The sequence below is a fragment of the Epinephelus moara genome, chromosome 12 (assembly GCF_006386435.1).
Source record: "Epinephelus moara isolate mb chromosome 12, YSFRI_EMoa_1.0, whole genome shotgun sequence".
Classification (NCBI taxonomy): domain Eukaryota; kingdom Metazoa; phylum Chordata; class Actinopteri; order Perciformes; family Serranidae; genus Epinephelus; species Epinephelus moara.
The window spans coordinates 35,358,133-35,369,298 of NC_065517.1; the positions used below are offsets into that span (position 1 = coordinate 35,358,133).

General features: G+C 42.6%; 1 protein-coding gene across 1 annotated transcript in view; it reads left to right on the forward strand.

Moving 5' to 3' along the window:
- Positions 1 to 10,023: 10,023 nt before the first annotated feature.
- LOC126398584 (breast cancer metastasis-suppressor 1-like protein-A) overlaps positions 10,024 to 11,166 on the forward strand; it is a 15,469-nt gene continuing 14,326 nt past the window's right edge. Inside the window, exons 1-2 of the mRNA XM_050058042.1 lie at positions 10,024 to 10,306; positions 10,510 to 10,600. Coding sequence (XP_049913999.1) covers positions 10,171 to 10,306; positions 10,510 to 10,600 — 227 coding nt within the window. The 5' untranslated portion in view covers positions 10,024 to 10,170. The remainder of the gene's footprint in view (positions 10,307 to 10,509; positions 10,601 to 11,166) is intronic.

Below are 11,166 nucleotides of genomic sequence, written 5' to 3' on the forward strand. Positions count from 1 at the left end.
TAACATCGTCCCGTATTAAAAGAAATAAAATGCACTGTGTCTGACTGAATCAATACGGGACATGATTTGTCCTGTATTTTCGTGCACACCCTACTAAATGTATACCCTATGTTTTCACATGCTTGGAATGACATAAGAGATAATAAAACCAAAAGAGTTTTGAAAGCTGAGAAGTATTAAAATCAGAATTTGCAGCAGAGAATGACACCTAAGGACAAGTCTGTCTCTTATCGTCAGCACATATATCCCTGTCTTTACTGTCTGCTTTCTCATCCTACAGCAGAAAATAAACTCAGCAGCGTACCTTAAATTATGAGTTTAACGTTCGTCACCTAGGCTGAGAACGTGTTACTGATACCATGCCTCTTTTATAACATATAAAATGAATGCCTTTCGTTATTTATTTTCACTACAAATGTACTGATATTACTGAAGTCTGCTGCTACATTTGGTGTCATGTTTCTCTCAGTAGATTTATAATTTCATAAATCAATCAATCAATCAATCGAGCGAAGCATCGCCTTAACACAAGCGTTAGCCGGGAAATATCATGTTTATTCACTTTACATGGAGCTAGAAATAATACAGAGTTATACTAAATGTTTGCGGAGTGTGTCTGTTTATGAGTGTAGGAGTATGTTTACCGTAAACTAGCTCGGGCCCTGTTAAATTTGACAATATGCTAACGGAGCAAGGCAAGCTAATTGCTAAGAGTTGGTTAAAAAGGGAAACAACCAATGCTTTAAGATGACTGTCAGAGATGGCAAGGGTATGATCACGTTGTCCTGTCTGAGGTGTAACAGGTGGTGTGTTCCACATGTTTTATTTCCTAATTGCTTTAGAAAAGAGGATTAGCGTACCGTTTGGTACCGTTACCATTAGCAAACGCCAGTTCTAGTTCAGTGCCGAATGTTGTGCCCATAATTCATGGAAGGTAGGAGGCTAGGAAGGAGGTGGACGGCCTCCTGGCTCCAGCTGCATGACTTGCAAACAAACCTGAGAGTGATTTCGATTTTTTCATATAACTCGAGGCAGAAAAGCAAATAAGCCTGATTCCCAAAATGCTGGACTATTTGTTTAAATCTTACCTCACTTATTTTATCTATTTGTCAGCAGGGTCACGCTGTTTGATACACGTACGGTCAGATGATTTAATTTTCAATGTGTTGTTCATGTCACTAGTTTGTATCAGTGATCTGCTCCCTGCTCAGCTGTCTAAAAATATCTCCCGATACGTGTACATGTCATTCATGATAACTCACCTCCTGTTTCAGAAAGAAGTTATCACTCCATTGTTACAGTAATCACTCACTGGATAGTCAACCTCAACCAGTCCTGTCCTTGTGTGGGCTCGGTGACACAGCAGCTCTCCACCCAGAGTTTACACAAAATACGCCCACCTCATGTTTTCACAATGTGTGGCTTTGGTGTAAAAAGGAGTATTTTAGTACGACAGCTTCACGCATGGCTGTTTTCCATGGTGTTAAATAACAGGTAGGCATGCTCGCTGTTTAATGATATGAGTCAGGCTGTCAGAGGGACTTCACCACAACATGAGAAGAAAAGATTTGAGCTGGTTGTTATCTCATGTAATTACATAATGCCTGACATATTGCATTTCATATTATTTTAATGGAGTCATGAGGAGACGACATGAATGAAGAGTGACCTTTATTCTCATGACCTAATCCCATGATCTCATTCAATGGGAAACAGGGAAAAAACACAGGGGAGGGTCATTAACCCTGTGTTTTACCCATAACAATAAAAACGCTGTTCAAACAGGTTTCATACCTGAGCATTGTTATTCCCTCTCAGTGGCATGTGATGGTCATGAGAAGTTTCAGCATCTTTTGCTAAAGCTTCTGAAAAAGTGACAGAAGACATCCGAGACGCAGGGTATTGATTGAAACTTTCAGACTCTGGTAAGGTCCTCCCCTCTGCTGCCTCGGTTTCACGCTGAATGTGCAAATGCATATTATTTCGGGGAAGCGTGGGTGTTTTTCGGGGAAAGGGTTATACCTTTGTTTCCCTCCCCAGGCATTCCCACGGTGTTATACCTACACACACACACATACACACACACATGCAGAGGGATTAATTGTTTGCGATATGATCTTTTGTCCCACTGACCTACTGCCACCAGGCATCTCTCACGGTATTGTCACTATCAGGTTTAGAACATTTAAGGGTCAGTTCAACCAACCCAAAAAAAAAAGGTTTAATTTGCAAATGTTTTGATATGTTTGTCAGAAATACTCTTATTTGCTTTCTTGCACACAGCTAAAACCAGCAGGTGATTAGTTTAGTTTATTTACTTTGTTAATCCCCCTGAGGGGAAATTCAATGTTTTCACTCTTGCTTGTCAATTACACACAGGTCCGAAAGACACACACATGCACAAACAGGACCTATACATGCACAAAGTGGAGAGATGTGAGAGTGAGGGGGCTGCCCTTGGTGAGGCGCCCCGAGCGGTTGGGGGGTTCGGTGCCTTGCTCAAGGGCTCCTCGGCAGTACCCAGGAGGTGAACTGGCACCTCTCCAGCCACCAGTCCACGCTCCATACTTTAGTCCCTCCGGTTCCCAACCCAAGTCCCTATGGACTGAGCCACTGCTGTCCCACCAGCTTAGCATGAACAGACGGAAACAGCTAGCCTGGCTCAGGCCCCAGTCACACAGAAAACATTTTGCAGGTTGCAAAACATGAGGTGCACTGCACTGCCTTTTTTTAAAAAAATTGAATGCCACTGATAAAAAAAACACCTGTTGCGCCTTTTTGTTGTTGCCAGGCAACTACCCCATCACCTCCTTACACTAACCTTTCATTTTTTGGTCCAATTCTGGGACGTCATTCATGTCGAGTCTCAGCCAAATTGGGGAACCGGACACAGCTCAACTAGTTTTTTCCGCCATACTAAGTTTGGGCCAAGTTGGGCAACCGGATGCAGCCTGGCTAATTTCTTCCTGCATGCCAAGTTTGGGCCGATGCTGGTCCAGGTCATTTTTGATAACGGCCCAGTGATGGCAGTGTCCGCAGCCGGAATCGGTCCAGCTGATTTGGCCCAATTTCAGGGTGACATTCATGCCAAGTCTCAGCCAAACCGGGCAACCAGATGCAGCCCAGCAAATTCCATCTGGCATGCCGAATTTGGGCCAACGCTGGGCCAGGTCATTTTTGATAATGACCCAGTGATGGCAGTGTTCGCAGCCAGAATCAGACCAGCTGATTTGGCCCGATTCTGGGGTGGTATTCATGCCAAGTCTCAGCTCAGCCAGCAACACATTCTCACTCCAACCATGTCACATATCGACGTTTGGTCATGGACTTTCCATATCCAGATACGAAGCGAAAGGTACCCTGGGTGCGTTGGTTGTTGACATACTGAAACACAAATTGATGTTTTTTTCCCTCCAACAACTAACATACGTGGTTAGGTTTAGGAAAAAAGAACAGGGTTCGGCTTTATAATCTTACGGGACGCGAACATCTCTCTCCCATGTGATCACACCTCCCGCCCACCCTACTTGGACTTTCACTACCTTAACTTTCATTCTTGTCCTGCCACATTTCCCCCTGATGCCATCAAGCGCCATTAAACTATAATGGCAACCAGCCGCGTATCATGCTGATGTGAGAGGACAGTTTTTATCATCAGTGTCTGATGCCGTAAGTCATTGCCCAAGCGCTGGATTTCGACCTTTGCGTGAAACCGGGTTGGAGCCAGGTCTTTTGGGCTACCGAGGGAAAATCAAAATGTGGAAAAGTTAATGTTGCTCAGTCACAATGGAAACAGGAAAATAACCACTTAAAACAAATGCAAATACAAATGCATATGATCCTAAACGTGATATTTAAATTTCGAGCAGCAGGGGCAGGAGTGCGTCAGGCTGTGCACATGTAGAACTCAGAGCTCTGTAATGAAACTAGAGTTAACTAGGTTTAAAACAGGATCATTTTAATTTGAATAAAATTGTCTGGAGGTTAGCAGAGGAGGGTTGCTAATGTTGGGGATTTACAAACACTTTGCTTGGCCCCAATTCAAACACATGCTGCTGCATATTGAACAAGCCCGAGATGTAAGAGTGACTTTTAAGGCAGTTCAAAGGAGATAAAGATAAAAGCATCAGAGACCTACTTCAACATCTCCTCTGATTGGCATTTTTCAACTGTAGGAAGCATGTCTTCACTTGTATCTCTGCATGTTCTGTAACAGTTGAGTCAATAATCTGACCATTGGGTTTGTTGTGAAAGATCGAGCCCCACGATTCTTAGAAAACAGGTCCTTTCAGAAGAAGTCACACCAATAGGAAACGGTTTGAAAGGTTAGAGTATTTTTGAAACTGCAGGTCTGAAATCATATTTAGGGCGAGCAGTCTGTGTGCGCAAGTATGGTTTGAGGTCAGAGATTTACATTGATTACACATCGTTATCACAGCGCTGACTCTCGTGTGAGTGCACATGCAAAGCAGTCCAAAAAATGCAAATAACACAGCGCTCAGAACTTCCTCCAGGCTGCAGAGACAGTTTTAGTTCAGCTTTAAATAATAACACTGGAAGAGACGTGGAAAACATGCCAGCTGAACATAAACTGTGGTTCACTGTTTGTCTTCTCATTCTTCGACTACATTCCTCTGTGTGCAACTTTATTGATTGTCCATTGTGTCAGCAGTCTCTGCTCTGGACCGTATGAGAGAGAAAAAAGCTCAGTATTATGAAATAAACCACAAAGACAACTCAGACTTTCTGCTCACACACTGTTCTGCCCTAAATACAAATCAGAGCAGCAAAGTTTCCTGACACACTTACAGCAGTGTGTGAAAATGGATCTGACTGGCAGCGTGCTACACACCACGGAAATAGTGAGGCTACAAGACAGACCGCAAATCAACTGAGCAAAATCTGTCACTGATTAATGTTCTCATGAGCGCTTTGCGAGGTTCGAGCAGAATCTGTCTGACAGCTCATGTGTTACAATTAAAACTCCAGCTTCCTGTTTTGTCTTTTGGTGACAACACACGAGCAACAATGTTCATTTTTACGAACATGTCACTTGAATTAAGCAACATGTTAATTATAGTACTGGGCCTTTTTGTCGCATTTGTATAGAGCAAGCATATGTTCGTTACTTCTTCTTCAGTGTGCCTATTTAAAGGGACAGTTCACCCCAAAATTAATCAGTCACTACAGTTAAATATGATCCCATCAGCTCCTTTAATTTGTGCACTGTGACTTCACTCTGAAGTCGTCAAAATGTGGCACTTGGTCAGTGACTTCATGGGTCAGACGCTAATAAAAAAGCCATCCTTTCATGTTGGCATGATACGCGGCCAGTCACTGTTATTGTTTAGTGGTGCCCAGTGGCATCAGGGGGAAACGCCGCAGTACAATGAAAGTTAAGGTGGCTGAAGTCCATGTAGGGCAGGCGGGAGGGGTAGTGGATGGGTCCAACAACCACAGACACCTTGGAGGCCGGTGTTCACTTCCTGTATGATTGTAAAGCCAAACCCTGTTCTTTTTTCCAATAGGTAACCACATGTGTTTGCTGTTGAAGGACAAAAAAAGAGTCAGTTGGCAGTGTTGTACCGACGTAGTGCTGTTATTTTGAAAGAGACTGTATTTTTTTTTTTTTAAATGTGCCTCTTTGCAGTTCATTTTCATCTCTCTGTGGTCATGTAGAGTCTCTTCCTGGTCAATATGAGTTCATTTGATAGACAGTTTGCAGGTGAAGGCTAGGGGGTCCCCCTGACACTTACTTTCAAAAATCCACCCATGTCTTTAGGAGTAGATTAGAATTGAAGCGACTATTCAACCACATAGCAAAGATCTTTGTCACCCTCCTGTGGTTGTAATGTGGATTGCAGGTCCTTCTTCCTGCATGTAAATATTTTATTTATTTTTAATCATTCCCTCTCATGTTTTAACTCTTTCATGCTCAGCGCTTGGAGATGCATTTTATTCATGACTTGTGCGATATAGATAAAGTTTGATCTGTCATATTATGTATCAGTTCATACTGCACAGAAGCCAGCGCTCAGAACGCCGCTGCTCAAGTCCTCACATAGACTCTGAGGTCTTTACACTGACTTCCTGTCTGTCAGAGAATCGACTTCAGAGTCCTGCTGTTGGTTTATAAAGCACTGAATGGTTTAGGGGTCAATACGTTTCTGACCTTCTGCCGCAGTACGAACCATCCAGACCTCTCAGGTCTTCGGGGACAGGTCTGCTTCGTGCCCCCAGAGTCGAGAATAAACAACAAGAAGCAGCATTTAGTTTATATGCTCCACATATCTGGAACGAACTCCCAGAAAACTGCAGCTCTGCACCAACTCTCACTTCTTTTAAATCAGTACTGAAGACTTCTCTGTTTGTTGCTGCCTTTTGTTAAATCAAATATTTATTCATTTCTTACAGGACACCGCTACTTTCATTCTTGTATTTTATACCTGTCTTGTTTATAACTTTATTTTCTATTATTTGGCTCTTTAATGGCGTTATAATGTGTTTCTTTTGCACTTTGTCCCAATTTGTTGGCTGCACATCCATGATGAGAATCTCCCGTTCCACCACATCCCAAAGGTGCTCTATTGGATTGAGATCTGGTGACTGTGGAGGCCATTGGAGTACAGTGAACTCATCGTCATGTTTGAGATGATGTGAGCTTTGTGACATGGTGCGTTATCCTGCTGGAAGTAGCCATCAGAAGATGGGTACACTGTGGTCATAAAGGGATGGACACGGTCAGAAACAATACTCAGGTAGGCTGCACACACAGCACACACTAACAACCGTCCATCACACTAGTCGACAGCCCCACGGCTTTACAGCAGCACAAGTTGTGAGATATGAGCAGTATTTAAATCTACAGGAGACAGTAGTGTTGAGGAAGTTCTTTGCTGCTGGTGAAGAATGAAATAGAGACTTCTGCCGGCCAACAAGGTTTTTATTTTCTTTGCAAAGAAAAGGTCAATCAACGCACGAGCGGTCAGAATGAAGAAAGACCCCGAGCATGGGAAGGCCTAAACATTTATATCTGAGGAACGCCTCTTAAGGTGTGTTTCACACTCTTTTGTCTGCTGCAGGTATTGGCACCGACCCCTAGGGTGTGTTTCACACCTGGGGTAGTCTCTATATACAGACTCTACGTCTGTAGGCAAACCCCGGAGATCTTGCCTCCGGAAGAAGAGCGGAAGAGCCCTGGTTTCCGGTTGTAGGCTGTTTGTAGTCCGCGTGATATTGACNCCTAAACATTTATATCTGAGGAACGCCTCTTAAGGCGTGTTTCACACTCTTTTGTCTGCTGCAGGCACCGACCCCTAGGGTGTGTTTCACACCTGGGGTAGTCTCTATATACAGACTCTATGTCTGTAGGCAAACCTAGGAGATCTTGCCTCCGGAAGAAGAGCGGAAGAGCCCTGGTTTCCGGTTGTAGGATGTTTGTAGTCCGCGTGATATTGACCAATCACGTTTGAGCCGGCTGCAGTTGTTGCCAGGTTAAACGCTCCGTGCGGTGAACTAACGAGGCGGAACATAATTGGCGTCACTGCAAACTCTGAATCCATCGCAATGGTTCAGCATATTTACTTATATATAAACGGAAGTCGGAAACGGAAATTCGCCTCCTCCGCCCAAATCAAACCGGAATGCCCAAAAATCGGGGGTCTGCCCCCAGAGGCTGTATCGCCGTCTGCCGGAAGTCAAACGCCGAATACAGCTGATGGGTTCCGAGAATGTACCTGGGGTATCCTGCAGGGTTTTGTATCCAGGTGGGAGGTTAAGAGGTCTAGACATCACAATTTAAAACACAAAAGGACCTGGTATATTGGTGAGAAAGTGGGAGGTGGGGCATCTCAAGTAGTTGAAAACACAAAGAAATTGAAATTACAATTACAACTGACACAGCTGAAGATGTCGAGGTGGAACGAGCACAGAGGAAGGTGTCTGTCATACCACAGAGGAAGAATCAGACGCGTTGACTGCTGACTCGTGGATGAGAACATGTTCGTCCTGCAGGTTCAGACTCAAACACATGCTGTCAGTGTCATCATCACAGTCAGTCAGGGAACTTTCTTTGGCACTGGAAGCAGACAGGAGCTCTTCACAGTGAAGGCACCCTGTACAGCTGCAGGGATGTGTTGAAGAGGTGCCACACAGTCTCTGCTCACTGACTGGCAGATGATTCAAGCACCCCGGGGCTGCAGCTGTCACAGCTTAGTGCTCAACTCTTTTCTCACTCACCTGGGTGTCACTGACGGACAGACTGAGGGGTGGGTGAAGGCTGAGCTGTGGTGTGATGGACAGTTATTAGTGTGTAATCTGTGTGTGTGTGTGTGTGTGTGTGTGTGTGTCAAGTCAGTGGGTCTCTCATAAGGCAAAAGAACTGCAGCGTTTCAATTTGAAAACTAAATAATGCTTGTTTATTCCTATGCAGAATTTTTGTGTGAGGTGTTCTAACTAATTGAGAAAAATACAATAAAATAAATGAAGCAAACGTCTAAGCAGGTTGACTTTGTGTGTGTAGGAACAGTGTGTCAGATTTAGGGGGATTTAGTGACATCTAGTGGTGAGGATTGCAGACTGCAACCAGCTGAAACTTCTCCCGGTTAGAATTCCTTCAGTGTTCATTGTTCAGGAGGTTTTTACCAGGAGCTGAATTATCCACAGAGGTCTCTTCCTCTCCAAAACAAACAGACCAGCTGATTTAAACCAGTAAAAACACTAAATGGAGCAGTTTCACGTTACAAATCAGTGTTTCTTGCGCAAATTCACAACATCATGTGAAATACTACTTTTCAATATCATGATCACATGTTAATGTGGTGCATGGTGCATTTCAATCATGTGCAATACTACTTCTCATTTTTATATCATATTCAATACAACATTGATTATTTTTCCACCATTTTATACTCTATTAGGCAGTGGTTTTGCTGTTTGAAAACACTTCTTATTTTGTGTAGTTGAATATTTTGCCAGATATTTAATACTCTGTTGTTTTAAAAGTGGGCCCAGTGAGTGACCCTGACCTGGAACCCACTGGTTGCGAACGTTAAATTGTTGTTACTATACTTAGTGTTACTGTAATTTGAAGCATTCTCTGGCACAAGAATTTCCTTTGGGATAAATAAGGTTGTATTGAATTGAATTCTCCAATGCTGCTGTGTTCTCACCTTTTTTCTCCGATAACTTAAGATCTAGACGTTCAGGAGGTTTTTACTGGGAACTCCACAGAGGTCTCTTCTCCGAAACAAACAGATGAAGTAATTTTAAATGGTAAAAATACTGAAAAAAAGTAGTTTTACATTGTGGAGGGGCTGCTTACTATGGTGGCCAATATTGGTTTGTCCATTCTGGGCTACTGTAGAAACATGGCTGTGAAACATGGCAATCTCCGGAGATGAGGACCCACTCCTATTGGTAGATATGAACGGCTCATTCTAAGTTAACAAAAGTAAATAAATAAATAAACACTGAACAAATAGTGCTCCAGGTAATACAGTACAATATAGACAAAGAGTTGGAAACAATATAAAATAAAAAAATAATTAAAATAGAAAGAATAATAATAACAACATACACAACAGCTTAATTTAAATGGGTATAATTCTGAAGAGTTTGCATGAATTACTATTTTTGTCTAAGTTTTATTCCAGAATTTTAACAGTGTTTGAAAAAACATGCTTAATCTGTTTGTTTAAAAATAATATAATATAGGCCTAATATAATATAATCTTTATATGTACATTTAAAAAATTCTATGAACATTTACATATAAGTTTATGACAGGATTTTGAATGTAACAGTGTTTGAAGGTATATGCTAATTTTTTTAAAAATAAAATAAAATAATATAATATAATATAATATAATATAATATAATATAATATAATATAATATAATAATGTACGGGTGTTAAAAAAAAGTTTAAAGAACTACAAATCCCTAACATCTCTGCGTAGCCGTTAGTCACTCATACGAACATCTGATTGGACAGACTTAGTAAGGCCTCCTCTGATTGGCTGGCGGTGGCCATGTTTGCCTTACCAGCTGTCTAGATGCGGGCTAGCTAACCGGTTAGCTGTCTGAGGTACATTTGCCTCTTTCTCCGGGGTAAAATAAAAGAGCAGCAGCCGTTCCTCTCCAGTTAACACCGGCTCTTCTGACGGTCGCCATGCCGGTTCACTCCCGGGAGAAGAAAGAAAGTAACCACGAAGAAATGGAGGTGGATTTTCCCGAGCAGGACGGCAGCAGCACAGACGAGGAGGACACGGTTAGCTCGTCGGTGTCTGAAGATGGAGACAGCTCGGGTAGGAAAAACAGGCCTTAAATATCAACACACAGATTAATGAGATATTTAACGCTCCTCTGTCACACAGGGGGTCAGTGTGGGGGCTGGGGGGTGTTTAACATGAGCTGACATGTCCACTAACGTTCAGTATGAGGTGGAGATGATGATGATGATGATGGTGGTGGAGGTGAAGTCAGAGCTGTCATGTCTTTATGTGGACAGAGATGGATGATGAAGACTGTGAGAGGAGGAGGATGGAGTGTCTGGATGAGATGACCACTCTGGAGAAACAGTTCACCGACCTGAAGGAGCAGTAAGTTCATCCACATGACGTCACCAACACAACCTGTCCTCCACCTGCTCTGACTCAACTCTGTACTTCATCATGAACTTGAACCAAAGTCTGAGCCACAGATTCAGATGTTTGTCGTGACATCTGTTCAGGACGTTGGTCAGATTAATATTTCCTGTCAGAAATTCTGACAAACTGAAACTCTGTTTAGAAAATGGCTCATAACATGTTAAATCCAGCTGGTGTATTTGAGACAGCATTAGATATACTGGCAGGTGCATTAAAGGGATAGTTTAGATGTTTTAAAGTGTCGTTGTATGAGGCACTTATCCATAGTCAGAGTGTTAAATATAAATGGTGTAGCGTGGATTATTGTGATAACCATACATTATCATTGCAATATTCCTCTGGGCCTATACAAGAAGTTATGAAAGAGTTTTTAATTGACCTATGGCTAAGTCCCGCCCTCAAACTCGATGAGCCAATCACAGTGCGTATAGCCATTCCCATACACTCGGACATTCTCTGCCTGGACGTCCATTGAAATGCATTACAGAAAGTCAGTTTTGTTCGGTTTTATGAGCTTT